The following is a 15,114-nucleotide window of genomic DNA, read 5'->3' as shown; positions in this document are numbered from 1 at the left end:
CAGCCGCTCTAGCCTTTAAGTCACATCCCCTCCCCCCCCAAGCTTCAATTCCCTGGAATCAGGCTCAGGTAACTCAAGCAACTCTCAAGCTTCTTGGGAAGGAACTTGCACACCATTCTTGGGGGTCACACTAAAGTACCTAGAAACTAGTTGAGCAAACAGCCATAGTTTACTTGCATATAAATTCCTTCTAACATAGAGGTACGGTGCGCTACATATTATTGTCAAATACATAGTATTATGGCGCACCTCCTTTATCTGAACTACCTCCTTTGACAAGACGACATCAGATACATGTTCACCTGGCGTGCTACCTTCTACTGATCCCTTTATCACAGAGACACCATGATCCCTAGATTCGTATTAATGCCCCAAGGATCAGTGAACAAAAATGTAAAAGCTTTTAGGAGACTCTTACTTGCTGTTGTCATCGGTGAATAATTGTTCTCCTCTGCATTCTCTCGCCTATTCTCCAGTTTCTGTAGAGAAAGGGAAATGGGACTTTATGAGTATTATCTTTGAAGGAGGAAGGAAGCACCAGCAGCTGGTGTATGTTTCTGTTAGCACACATCATTCCTTCCCTTCTACATGCTTGTTAAATATTGGATTCATTTAGGTGGATACAGAACCTTTAAAGCACGCAACACAAACTGAATTAAGGGATGGTGATTACCTTGGCCCATCCCACAAATCTGGAGTTCAATACAGACTGGAGTTGGCGATAAGTAGAGGACACGTCTTGAGAAGGATGCATGTATCATTTTACGTTGAGTTTTCAGATGAGCAGAAAAAACACCTGATCCTCTCCGTGGTTCCCTTCACATGGGAACACTCCACCTAGAGATGACACTCAGGACCCATGAAAGACCCAACAGCACAGCCAGGCCTTGTAAACAGCAGTGTTGTGCAACCGGTCCTAGGATGCTTGTTTCCGGTCCAGGTGCATATGGCCAGGTCTAAACCGGGGTGGCATGGTGGGCAAAAGAATGATGGATTTAACCCAGATCTCTTGACTGGGGGAGAATGTTTTGATTTGCTCTGCATTCCGTCCATCAACTGTGTGTCTTGTGCAATAGGAAAAGCACTATAATTAACACTTTCAGAAAGCTCTGGGAAATCAAGCACCAATGGCATTTAAAGAGCTGCCTAGAGTAAGTGGGAGAAGAAGAAATAGCAGCAGCGGATTTGAGCCACTTTTTTGACCCAATGAAGTGTCAGGAATCAGTGCTCTAGGAGTGTGGGGGCAACACACCTCTAGATCGAGCAGGAGGTGGACACCCGCATCTGAGCATCAGGAGTGTAGAAGCAAGGCTCAGGACAAAACAAGATGCCTACCAACCATATACCTGCAAGAGAAGGTTACTAGGTAAAAGGGACTAGTGAGGTTGGAGGACAGGCTGATGGGGCTTAGGAAAAACGCTAGCACATTCCAACATGTATTAGTTCCAGGTCAGCTGTCCCTTTACGATACGCAGGTCACCCAGTAGCCACAGGTCGCTCTGGACAGCAGCATTATAAAGATGCTGAGATCAATGTCCATGGTGCCTGGCAACATTGCGTTTGGGTTGTTGTTGCTCTAGAGCCTTTCTGGACTACAGGAACAGGTGAAAGTGTTCTCACAGCTTTCCTAAACAGAGGGGCTTAAGAATCTTTTGCAGCCATTCACAAAAGGTGGGCCAGAAGAAATATTTCAAAGCACTCCCAAAGCAGGAAGGACAGTAAATTATCCCATCATTGAGATAAGGGGAATCAGACACACACTCAGACACACACTTGGCCAACCTTCTAGGACAGGATGGGGCAACAGAGGATGCCCCAGATGCTAATTGGTATTCGTTTTTCCATTGAGTCCTGCTCTATCTTTTCACAGTCCTTTGCACTGACACGCCACTATACAGCCACCTTGCATTTATAAAAGGGGCAGTCTACCATATATCAATTTGGGACCACTGAACCATCAGTATCTGTAACAGATGAATTGACTCCCCCTTGCTTGGGAGGGAGAGTCACAAGGAAGAGTGGTGTAAAGATAATTAGAGGTAAGTAATATAGGTATAACTCTCTTCCTAATCACAGTCCTCAAGAACAAAGACTTACAATTCAGTATAAAGTGATTGTTATCAAGACCATACAATTTGATGGCATGCAAAACCCATCACCATTGTTAAACACACAGAGTAAAATATTTTGGTGCAAGGAGTAGGTAAGGAGTAGGAACGGCAGCTGTCTGTAAACTACCTACAACTGAAACAGACAACATGACAGATAGAAATACCACTAGAGATACAGCTACAGCAACACACAGCCAGCATAGTACCAAAATTAGCAAAGAAATTAACTGCCATCATATGGTAACCCTGGGGAACTGCAAAAGAGAGGAGGATCAGTTTGAGCAGGAGTGATGCCATAGCAAATGTCTCCGATTTGATGTAATAGGTGCCTCACATGGACACAACAATAAATGCTGATCAGTTACAACTAGCTACCATCCATTTACCCGTGTATGTGTCAGACAGCCAACAGATCACAGCCCCTTCAACCATCACTCTATGGGAGGGTGAAGCAGAACAAGTCTTTATGGTAAGATATGTCAGCAGATGGATACCCGTCAGCTCAACGTCCTGGAGGCATGTTCCTGCAGTGAAACGATTTGGACAGAGCTCTGGAAGGATAATTATCACCTGGATGTGCAACGGGAAAGAGAGCACATGGCTCTGTTATGATGGGACAAGGCAATTGGATTGGATGGATGAACACATCCTCCTAGGACCCAAAATCCCAAGGAGCATACATAGTCAGGGCGAACAACATGTTATATAGACAAGGGCGCATAGTGGCAGAGGCCGGCTAAGAGGCAAAGGAAGGGCAAAAAAACACCACTTTAGGCACATAGGAGACTAAGATAGAGACTAGAAAAGATAGCTAATTATCAACGTTTTCAGAGGGTTATGGGACATCCAAGATTTCTACACTGAGAATGAAAACCACCATCTGCTACTAAATACATTCACTGAGAATTTGTTTCAGCCAATCCAAAAAAACTATGTTACATCTGTGTCAAGAGAGGCAGGTAACCAATAATTTGATCATTCATGCAAGGCATCTAGTGGGTCAAGCCAATAAAGTTTATACTGAAAATGGCAAACTTATGTCTCTTTGTTGCGCATATTTGTACTGTAGATCTGTGTCTTTTTTTATAACCAATTTTATTGATTTTGTGAGAGACCAACAAGAGATAACAATACTAGCTGTTCGTACATTTAGTTGTGCAAGGCAGATACAAGAAGACATCACACCAGCATAGATGAACTGATACACAAGGCAAAAACAGTGGTGCACCAATTCCAGTCCTCGATTACTCATTAAGAGTATTAGTCTTCCACCACCCCGACCCATTTGCCCCACAGTCTATGAAATTTCTTCTGCAAACCTCTGGCCTCATACAAGGGCCGTTCCTGTGCGGCGCACCAATCCACCGCTCTGCGCCAGCGCGTCATGGTGGGGCAGCCGAGCTCAGACAATTGGCCGCAATGTCCCTTTTGGCCATCATCAGTGCTGTGTTTAGAAAGAGTTTTTCAGCTCTGGAACCATCCATCCCCTCGGTGATACTCAGAAGGACATTCATTGGGTTAAGGGGAACCTCCCAGCCCAGAACCTCAGTGAGTTCCCTTGTTACTGACTCCCAGTAGCGCGTGATTGCGGAGCAAAGCCATACCATGTGATAATATTCAGTTTGTGGGTGGCTGCAGCGGGGACAGGATGCATCGGGTCGGAGCCCAGCTCGGTGGAGATGCAGCGGCGTAAGATAGGCAGAGTGAAGATAGTATATTTGAACTAGGCGAAGCCTTGATGAGGCTGTGACTGTTTTGGGAGCCATCAATGCATCCCTTCAATCAGCGTCATCCAGTGACCCGAGCCAACCCTCCCATCTGTCCCTGAGTTGTGATAGTGTGTTGGGGGTGTTATTGGTAAGGGAGCGATAGATACGGGAGATCCCTCCCTTCCCAGGTTACTGGTCATGGCCTGGGCTTCGGGCGGGCTATATTCAGGCAGGGAGGTGCCTTCTGAGATGTGAGAGTGGAGGGCATGGCGTATCTGCAGCTAAAGGTAAAACTGGGAAGCGTAGAGGGAGTAGAGGGAGTAGCAAGTCTGCAATTCTTGGAAAGTGCGTATGTGGCTCCCACCCCAGACATCCCCCAGCAGTGAAACGCCAATGAGATCCCACGTTCTAAAACCAGAGAGGTTGGCAACCTCCCCGAGCCATGTGCTGCACCACAATGGGGTATGTTGGGCCAATTTATCTGACCATTGGGTGTGACGCAGAGAAGCCCGTCAGGCCAAAAGTACCCCGCACGTGACCTCAGGTAGAGTTTGGGAGATGGTGCTCCCATACAGCATCCCCTGAATGTTAGACAAGCCCAGGGAGTGTAGCTCCAAGCGGTATGCTGGATCAGACCAGCCACCATTAAACCAATCATGCATGGTGAGGAGCCAAGTCGCTAAATAGTAAAGGTAGAGATTTGTCAATCCCAGGCCGCCATCAAAGGGTGGGATCCGGCACTGGACGAGGGCCAGTCTAGGCCTCCACCCTCCCCACAAGACCTTGGTGGCCATGCTGTCCAGCTCCCGGAACCACGAACTTGAGAAGGAGAGGTCCGTATTCTGAAGCATGTAAAGGAATCTGGGCAGGATCATCATTTTAAATAGAGCTATTCTGCCCTTAGGGTTCAGTGGCAGGATTTACCACTTGAGGAGGTCAGCCCAAACCCTTTTCACTAGCGGGACTACGTTGAGTGACCAAGCAAGGTCAGGGAGGAGGGCAACCCAGATTCCCAAGTACTTGAAGGACTGTCGCCGAAGAGGTATCGACGATTGCCAATCAAAGCACTCTCTCGAAAGGTGAAGGGGGACCAGAACGGATTTGGCCGAGTTCAATCAAAGGCCGTAGGTTCATTCTAAAAGACTCAACGCCTGGAGGCATCGGGGTCCTGACCGAGCTCGATCTGCTAAGAATAGCAGAACATCGTCAGCAAGCATAGAAGGCAATCTTATCTTCCTCCAATCTGGGCCATCTCCATACCGTGAGGAGCTGGTCAGATCGGACATGACAGGCAAAGGGCTCCATCGCCAATGCGAATAGGAGGAGCGAGAGGGGGCATCCTTGCCTCATGCCTCTTCTGATGGGGTGTGACAGGGCTCCGTTGACTAGTACCTGGGTCCTTGGCTTGCAATAGAGTGCCTTAACCAGGCCGCAGAAAGGGGCTCCAAAACCCATTTCAATCAATACCACCTGCAGATATCGCCAATCCACCGTGTCGAATGCTTTCTTGAAATCTATGAGAAGGAGAGATAAGTAGGGGGTCAGCTGTTGTCGATTCGCTAAAGCGAGGTGGAGACGTCTGAGGCAGTGCCGGATTCCCCGGGAGCAGTACAAAAGGGGATGGTGATGGACGGAGCATCAGAACCAATCAAACACTCACACCCAGTCAACAAATCTGGGTCTGATCCATCACCGTTCTTTAGCCCACTCTGCCACCCCAGTTCAGACATGGTCATATGCAAATCAGTCTGACCCTGTGCCTCATGGGGACAGTCGAGCCCGAACTGCCAAGCCATGCCTTCCCTGGACCGAAAACAAGCTTCCTAGGACCGGTTTCTGGCATTTCAGCTGTCTTCAGCCAGGCTTGCTTGAATCCAGTGGCAAAGTGAGCAAGGGACTCACGTCTGAGCAACTTATGGCGAACAAAGCGGTACAAAAGGGGATGGTGATGGACGGAGCATCAGAACCAATCAAACATTCACACCCAGTCAACAAATCTGGGTCTGATCCATCACCGTTCTTTAGCCCACTCTGCCACCCCAGTTCAGACATGGTCATATGCAAATCAGTCTGACCCTGTGCCTCATGGGGACAGTCGAGCCCGAACTGCCAAGCCATGCCTTCCCTGGACCGAAAACAAGCTTCCTAGGACCGGTTTCTGGCATTTCAGCTGTCTTCAGCCAGGCTTGCTTGAATCCAGTGGCAAAGTGAGCAAGGGACTCACGTCTGAGCATACCCTGCCAACTTATGGCGAACAAAGCGGTACAAAAGGGGATGGTGATGGACGGAGCATCAGAACCAATCAAACATTCACACCCAGTCAACAAATCTGGGTCTGATCCATCACCGTTCTTTAGCCCACTCTGCCACCCCAGTTCAGACATGGTCATATGCAAACCAGTCTGACCCTGTGCCTCATGGGGACAGTCGAGCCCGAACTGCCAAGCCATGCCTTCCCTGGACCGAAAACAAGCTTCCTAGGACCGGTTTCTGGCATTTCAGCTGTCTTCAGCCAGGCTTGCTTGAATCCAGTGGCAAAGTGAGCAAGGGACTCACGTCTGAGCAACTTATGGCGAACAAAGCGGTACAAAAGGGGATGGTGATGGACGGAGCATCAGAACCAATCAAACACTCACACCCAGTCAACAAATCTGGGTCTGATCCATCACCGTTCCCCGGGAGGGCATAAATCTGCACTGTTTGGGGTGGACCAGTTTGGCCAGGTAGGGTCATATGCGATTGGCTAGGACAGAGGCGAAAATTTTGAGCTCCGAGTTAATGAGGGAGATGGGGCGGTAATCAGGGCAGCGCTTCGAGGGAGGCTGAGACTTAGGGATCACCACTATAGTGCCCATATCCGTCTCGGGACGGAATGAGCCTTGATCAGACGCCTCCTGATACACCTCTAGAAGGGGGGGAATCAGCGTATCCTGGTAGGACGCATAGAACTCCTGCAGGAGTCCGTCTGGCCCTGGTGTCTTACCTTCAGCCATACGTGATATGGTCTCATTGATCTCCTCTGGGGTGACAGGGAGGTCTAGCGCCTCCGCCTCAGAGTCACTGAGTCGTGGGAGGGAAAACTGTTCGAGCTGGAGGAGTTCCAGGTGCGAGAGAGTGGAAGGGTGTGCAGAGTAAAGAGTAGCGTAGTAGGTGGCGAAGCATTGGGCCACTGCAATGGGGGCTCGCTGGATCGCTCCACCTGAGCCGGTCACCTTAGGGATGATACGGTTGGCCATCGGGTAAGAGGCCAGATGGTGAAGGAGATTCCCATTTTTGTCTCCCCACCCATACACTCACGCCACGGAGGACCTCCACAGCAGCTTGGCAGCCTCCAGGGAGGTCTGCTTAATCGCGTCCCTCAGAAACGCTGGTCTCCTATCTTGGGCTTTAGTTCTCTCCTCTGGAGGTTGAGCCTCAATTAGGACAGCCTGGGCCTCCAGGAGTGTGAGGCAGGAGTCCTGCTTCACACGCTTAAGTTTGAGTTGGCCTTTGGCAAATCCCCGGATGGTTGCCTTCCCAGCTTACCATAGGGTGCCAGGAGAGGAAACCGACCCATGATTAGTGGTAAAGTAATGGCGGAGCTCGTCTCCCACTTGGTCCCTTAAGTTCTTGTCCTGGAGGAACCAGGCGTTCAGCCGCCAGATCGGGTGCAAAGATTCAGGGAGGCTGCCCATCCGCTTTGCCACTGGGGAGTGGTCCAATAAACCTCTGGGGAGGATGGTGACATCTTGAATTGCTTGACAATCCAGGGCCGGCAGGATAACATAATCGAGTCGTGCATGTGTGTGATCGGAAGCTGATCTGTGGGTGTAGAGTCAAGTTGTCGGATGCCATAGTCTCCAGGCGTCCCCGAGACCTAAAGTAGCAGCCCAATTCGACAGGAGGTTAGATTGAGTGACTCTGGAGGCGGAAGGGGCCTTAGCAGTGACAAGATCAGGGTCCATAACTGCGTTAAAGTCTCCCGCAATGATGGTCATCCCCAGGGGCAGGGCGGCAACCAGAGTAGCGAGATGCTGAAGTGTGGAGGTCAATTAGGGAGGGAGGGAGTACACAGCGAGCAAGTTCAGAAGCCGATCCCCAAGGCTCCCCTCCAAGATGACAAAGCAGCTCGTAGGATCATGGGTTGCTTTCCTCACCACGAGTGGAAGACCACGTCGCACCAGGATAGCCACCCCTCATGATCCCCGGTTAAAGCCGGAGTGCCAGACTCCGCCATAACCATAGCGTGCCAGGAAAGGGCAATGGTTGCCTACCAGCTGGGGCTCTTGGAGCAGCAGTATGTCTATAGTGTGACGCTGGGCATAACGCAGGACCGCTGTGCGCTTGACCTTATCCAGCAAGCCGTTAACATTCCAAGACATTATGTGAAGCGACGCCTTCTCTGTATAGGTGTCAGACGTTGGGAAAGCGGGCGAAGGAAAGGACACCAGTGCGAGAGGCCGGTGTGGGCAGAATGGTGCATTTGTGCGAGGTAGTGGGTGCAGTTCTACAATGTTGGGCCTTGCGCGCTTGTCGTGTAGCTGGAAATGTATGCTGGTACAATAAACAAATGAAACAACAAAAACAGATGGGGACAACAGTCCCCACCCAAACCAGCGCCCTCCCTATACTTCAGGAACGGAAGCATCTGTCACCCTAACAGTGGATAACCAAGAGAGAACCAAACTAAAACGCTTGGGAATGGGGAAACGTGGAGGCCCCCTCCTTAAAGTAGGATGTTTATGACTGTGTCCATCGGGAGATAGAAGTGGTAGTAAACAGAAGTGCGACACCCGGCCGCGGAGTTAGTTGCATCCGAAAGATGAAGATGGGTTCAAGCAGGTCCTGTGAGAAGTGTCGGGCTGCGAGAAAGATCTTTGTCAGGTAGATTCAACGGTGATGAGCGAGGTGAGACGCCCCCAAGATCTGAGTGGCCCGAGGAACCAGATCACCACACGGCAAGGAGGTCTCCGGAGAGCGCCCCGGGCATCGGTTGACTAGAGGGGCCCAATGGTGAGTCTGAACAGGCCTGTCTCTGACCTCGCCGCCTGCGTGAGCGGTTGCGCTGTGGCCGCGGGGCAGGGATGTCTCGGCAGGCACCTTCAGCACCAGTTATGGGAGACGGATTCCTGGCATTGAGCCTTAAGGGGCGCTCCTCTGTCACCCATGTCCATGCCTCTTCAGGGGAGTCAAAGAAGAGGGTTCCATTTTGAAACACGACCCTTAGGTGAGCCGGGAAGAGGAGCCTGTTTTGTATGTTGAGAGCGCGCAGCTTCTGCTTGACTTCCCCAAACGAGCGGCGTTGGCCCTGGGCCTCACGAGTATAGTCGGGGAAAATCATGATCATCTGGCCTTCATACCCGAGGTGTTGCTGCTTACGGGCTTCGGTCAGTACAGAGTCTCGATCCTTGAAATTAAGGATCCGCATTAGTATCGGTCTGTGGGGCGCTTCAGGTGGTGGTTTGGGCGCAAGTGAGCGGTGCGCCCGTTTGATCGCAAACCATGGGGAGAGGGAGCCCTCGTGCATCCATGAGCGCAACCGGCGCTTCACGAAGTCCGCTGCTCGGCCTTGCTCCACACCTTCTGGAAATCTCACCAAGCGAAGGTTGTTACGACGGGACCTGTTTTCGGCATCTTCGGCCCGTTGGTGAAGCTCCTGGGTGTGGGACTGAACGCGGCGACCTGATCCTTAAGTTGCTGGATCTCGTCCTCCACGGTGGATATACAGGATTCGGTTTCTTTAATCCGGGCCGTGGCATTGCGAAGATCCTGCCGGATAAGGGTCATATCAACCCGGACTTCAGCAATCTTGCCCTCCACTGAAGATTGAGAGGCATGGATAGCCTGGAGGATAGTGGACAGGTCCGCAGAGGAGGGGGCGTCTTTGTCCGCAGTTCCCCCAGCAGCCCCAGAGTCCGTGGTAGTGAATCGGTCCATTTTGGTCTGGGTGGCGGGGGTTTTCGATGCTCTGTCTCTACCTATGGCCGTCGCCCAGCAAGGCAGGAGGTCCATACGGGACTCTGGCGCTCGGGCGGGAAGAAGGAAGAGTGGAGGAGGAGGATGAGGGGAGAGGGCCTTGCCGCTCTGCGCCTCGCCGTCCGACGGACGGCCGATGCTCTCTTCCAGTAGGCCCTCCCGTGTCCCCGGGATAAGTTCAGGCGTGCGGAGTCTCACAGGTGGGCCAGGGTCAACGCTGGAGTCGGGACACAAGGCCAGCACAAAAGAAGGGACAGGGCGCAGCTCTCAAGGTGCGCAGGGAGAGGGGCAGCCAGTGGGTGGGGTGGAAAACGAGAAGACTCCTCACATCCCGCCACCCGATGTGGTGACCGATACTCCCCCAAGAGGCTCCGTCTGCTGGGTCTGCAGTGACCTACAAGAAGAAAGCAGTCCCCCTGAACAGCACCGCTGCTCGAGTCAGCAGCCGAGGCGCACCTCACACACCACCAGTGTGCCGGGGGGGTTTCGGGTCAGAGGGCTGCTTCAGTCAATGTCTACAGTCTAGAGCCACTGCTGCCAGTCAGAGGAGCGGTACATCCGGGGACCTCAGGACACACAATAGGGGGGGGGTTTGCGTAAGTATACGGACCCCCACCGCCCGATCGACAGCCGAACCCCCAACACTCAGGATCAAGCGGACACTCCAGCTCCTCACCTCGTCAGCCCTCTGCTGGGCAATGCGGCAGTCCGCCACCAGGCCTTGTACCCACTCCCGGCGGGCAGTCACCTCCCGGGAGGGGGGCCCGTGCCTGCCCCTACAGCGCTGATCCGGGCTCACGTATGATGGCATGCGGGGGGAGGGGGGAAGGAAGGGATCATGCACCCCTCCCGCCACTGTCTGCCTGACACCAGAGCTCACCACCAATGCCTCAGCACCCGGCCGACGCACCCGCCTGGCCACACCAGGCCGCCAGCCGCAGGCCCAGATCTTAGACCCGGCAACTTGCGTAGGCCCTCACCAGGGCAGAGCAGCAAGGGAGCACCGGGGAAAGCATCGCTCTTCTCTCCTCTCTCTGTCGCCCGGTCGACGGCCGATCGCGCACCGCAGCACCTCAGCAGCTCAAGGTCCACCTCAGGATGCATGATGGGCAGGGCCTCCTCAGGCCGTCCCCAGCGCCTCCTGTCCAGCGGGGCACAATCCGTTGCCATGGGGGGAAAGCGGCACCGCAAACACCACTCTCCAGGATCCTCCTCTCTCTGGGTCACACTAGGAGGAATCCCAGAGCTCAAGGCCGTAGAGTGGGCCTGGAGATCGCCGCGACTGAGCCGCCATCTTGGGATCGCTGCGAAGCAGGATTCCCAGCAAGGGCTGCCTGTGGCACTTGGATGCCACCCACACCGCTTCCAGGTAAGGCTCGGGGTTTAGGACAGCCAGGCAGTCGAGTGCAGGGTAGGTACTCTCCGATGGCAGTGGATGAAGGAGCGGATGACGGAGGGGTCCGGAGCACTTCGAAAGTGCAACCACCATCTTGACGCTCCTGGCCACCAAATCTGTGTCTGTTTATCTTAGATATGATGATTGGAGGAAATAAGAGAAAAAGAAAGAATAATAGAATGAAAACGTAAAATATTTTTGGGGAAAGAACAGCAATGTTAGTGGCTTTGTATTCACTGGAAAGAACAAAGTTTGAAGCCACATAGCTAGGCTAGGTGCTAGGACCTTGAATTACGTTAAAAAAAAAATCACTGAAAAAAAGGTTGAAGTGATGTTATAGCTAGGCGCTGGAATAATTGAGACAATAGCTTACATCTAAAAAACAAAAATCACTGAAATACACCAGTTGTGGTTTGGTCAACTAACTATAACTTGAGCTTCCATCATGCACTGCTTATGACCTCGAATTTTACATCACTCATGACATGTTAAATGACATCATTGTTGACATCACTGAATATTTATTTTTCAAACAGCTTTTATTAAAGGTTTTGTCGACAGTACATCTCATATCCATTTGCATCATCATTGCCCATGTGGCCAGTTTGTAGTTACAAAAATCCATCATAAACCTATTACAAAGATCCAATATATTGCCAACTCCCACTACCCCATGAGTCAAACCCGCTATGTGACGCAGATACATAGAGGACTATCACATTGCTGGACGCCTGTTCCCGATCTGTCATAGTGTCATAAGGAACATGGGATGAAGCATGTACAATGTGAGGTATCGAGTGTATGGTATGTAACACAGTTTCTCAGTGCAGAGAGGGAGTCCATACCAGTGAATCCTTTGGCTTTGGGTCACGTGAATGTGGGTCTGGGTCCTTCAAGGAGACTACTAGTGTCTCCCAAGCCCGTGCTACCTCAATAGAGCGTATTTCCCTCCTCGCTTCTCTAAGTAACACTTCTCCCTCATACCCAGCCTGCTTCTCAAGCTCCTTCCACCACACTGCAATTCGTGGTCCCCTAGGGACTTTTCAGTTCCTCGTTATTTCTCGTTTTGCTAGGATAGTTGCTAGATCTTGAAACCTGGTCGTAACCTTTGTTTTGGCAGTAGGTGGGAACCAGTTTAATAAGCAGTGCGATGGTGTACAAGGGACCTCTCTGGAGAGAACATCTGCTACTATTTTCGTGACTTCCTCCCAATAAGGCACCAGTGGAGGGTAATCCCATTGCATGTGTTTAAGGTCCACTCCTATTTCCACCCATCTCAGGCATCTCTGCCTACTTTTTAAACATTATCAAACACACTGACAGACACACAAGACTCATTGTGAATACTTTTGTGGAATGTCAATGGCTTGAACAACAAAATTAAGAAGAGTGCAGTCTTTCAGTATCTCAAAAGATACTCACTACCTGTTATACAACTACAGGAGACTCACCTAATGGGCAATAGGTGACTATTCCTTTGCCGTGGATGCTATAATAGAATATATAATACCGGCTACACTAATGCCTCCAGAGGGACTGCTATTCTCTAACAAAACTTCACGCTGCAAGTCACAAAAACACACTGTGATGACCTGGGCATTTTTACAGTAATAGAGGAAAGTATAGGAGACGGATATTGAAATTTTGCATCAGTGTATGGCCTCCCTCACCACTCCAGGCACTCACATGCATCCTGCTGCAGTCCTCGACAGGATTAACAGTGGTGGGAGGGCATTTCAACTTCGTCATGAGCCCCACCCTCAATACAAACAGCACCCAGCCTTGCATATCCATTCTCTTAAGTGCATGGGTCAGCACCATAGCCCTTACAGGCGTATGCTGCGCACTCAACCCTGGCATTAAAGAATATACATTTTACTCCCATTCACACAGACTCTCCTCCATGATCGACTACTTCTTTCTACCTATCATGGACACACCACCACAGTAGTACAGGCGGAAATCCTGCCCCATGCTGTCCCAACTGGCCATGCTCCTAAAATGATAACAATAACATCGCCTATGATTTGACGATCTGGACTATGCCACATGAATGCCTAGTGGTTGCAAGAAGCCTCCTTCGCCAAGTTCCTTAGGGAGCAAACAGATCACTGACTATGTTTAACTTAATAAGGGCTCAGTGAACTCCCAGTTATTTGGGAAGTACTGAAGGCAGTACTTAGAAGACAGGTAATTTCTTCTCAAATAGCAGCAAAACAAAGAGAATATAGTAAACTCATAGAGTTTGAAAAAGTGATCCACAACACTGAGTGGGAAGGAACTGGGCTTAGGGATGAGCACAAGAGAGAAATGATGTGGCTGTCACTCCAGCAGAAACTGCTGGACTCTACATCCTCTCTCATGCAGCAATGCAATATAAGATTTACAAGACGGGTGGGTACAAGGCAGGGAAAACTACTGTATTGGCTTACGAACAGAGACCTAGAGCTGCATATCATTGCTAGTATAACTTCATCCATAGACAATAAATTAACAGACCCCATACTGATAACTCAAGAATTCGCGTCCTACTACACTCGCCTTTATGCAGAGCAATCCCCGACTCCAACTGACAGCAAACATCCAGTTGTGAATGATCTAATAATACCTAAACTATCTCTCTCATATAGACCGTCAGGGACTAGAGGAATCACTGACTGAAGAGAAACTCATAATCCGTTCAATCACTTCCTGCAGGAACTACCCCCCCCCCCCGAGTGGGCACCCCCTTGAACTGTTATGCATCACACTTGATGCCACTGCTGATGAGACTGTACACCGAACTCTAGATTCCAGCAAGCTACCATATAACTTACGGCAAATTATTATCTCAGTGTTTCTGAAACCTAGGAAAACATCTAATCACTGTATGTCGTGCAGACCTATCTCTCTCTTGAACCTAGAGACAAAGCTTCTTGCAAAAATTCTGGCAAATAGATTACTTTAGGTAATCAGAACACTGGTACACCCGGATCAAAATGGTTTTATGCCGGAACACAATACCCAACACTGCTTAAGGCAACTTCATACAGCAATTGCTCTGTCTGGCGAGATGAAGGACCACAGGTTTTTGGTGACCATAGACTTTGAGAAAGCTCTCAACTAGGTACAATGGGACTTCACGTTCTGCATCCTAGAATGCATGAATTTGGCCCTCACTTTAGACGATATATAGCTATACCTTAATCCAAACCATGGGTTAAAGTGAATGGATAACTGTCCCCGCGTTCACCATTGTTCAAGGAATAAGGCAGGGATGCCCGCTCTCACCACTTCTCTTTGCCCCGGTCATGGACCCACTGGCTGAATGAATCAGGCGGCATGCTCAACTACCATAAGAAAGAGAAAATACCTGCCTCAAATCGATGAAGAACAAGGCCCTAAAAGGGTCCGGATAATTAATAACCACAACCTATAGGCAAACCATGACGGAAAAAGCAAAAAGGATAAAGAATCTTTTAATTATCTTATTTTTTATTTCATCATTTTAGATAGATGGGATAACAAAAAAAAAAAATCAAAAATTTAAAAGTGTATATTGACAGCAACAGCCAAGCTGAATAACACAATAATACAATTCCTGTATAACAAATAGCTGACAGTCCCAACGAACTCCTTCAAAACAACACAATCATACTAACTCTCATTCAGCAACGACATCACACAACATATTAAATTAATGCACACTAATAAAAACAATTATGGAATTGGATAGTCGTTCCACAGTTCATAATCAATGAGATAAACTTTAAACAGCCCAAAGGGGCTAAGAAACGCCAATAAGCACGTTTTAGGCTAGCGAATGCCAAGTTAGGCTAGAGAGTGCCAACGAGCGTTTCGGTGTACAAGCCCCAGCCGGGGCTGCACCTTCATAAGGGCGAAGGAGAACAGGAATGGTGGGACAGGCACACCTATCAGTCAAGGGAAGTTGCGCCAACCAAAC

At 50.0% G+C, this 15,114-nt stretch overlaps 1 protein-coding gene across 1 annotated transcript in view; it reads right to left on the bottom strand.

Annotated features, from left to right (window-relative positions):
* Positions 1 to 15,114, bottom strand: part of C3_1H21orf58 (chromosome 3_1 C21orf58 homolog) — a 170,147-nt gene that overhangs the window by 128,165 nt on the left and 26,868 nt on the right. Inside the window, exon 2 of the mRNA XM_085645157.1 lies at positions 419 to 479. Coding sequence (XP_085501283.1) covers positions 419 to 479 — 61 coding nt within the window. The remainder of the gene's footprint in view (positions 1 to 418; positions 480 to 15,114) is intronic.

This window comes from Triturus cristatus, chromosome 3_1 (assembly GCF_964204655.1).
Source record: "Triturus cristatus chromosome 3_1, aTriCri1.1, whole genome shotgun sequence".
Lineage (NCBI taxonomy): Eukaryota > Metazoa > Chordata > Amphibia > Caudata > Salamandridae > Triturus > Triturus cristatus.
The sequence above is the reverse complement of the archived record's forward strand: the minus strand, read 5'-3'. Positions and strand labels throughout refer to the sequence as shown.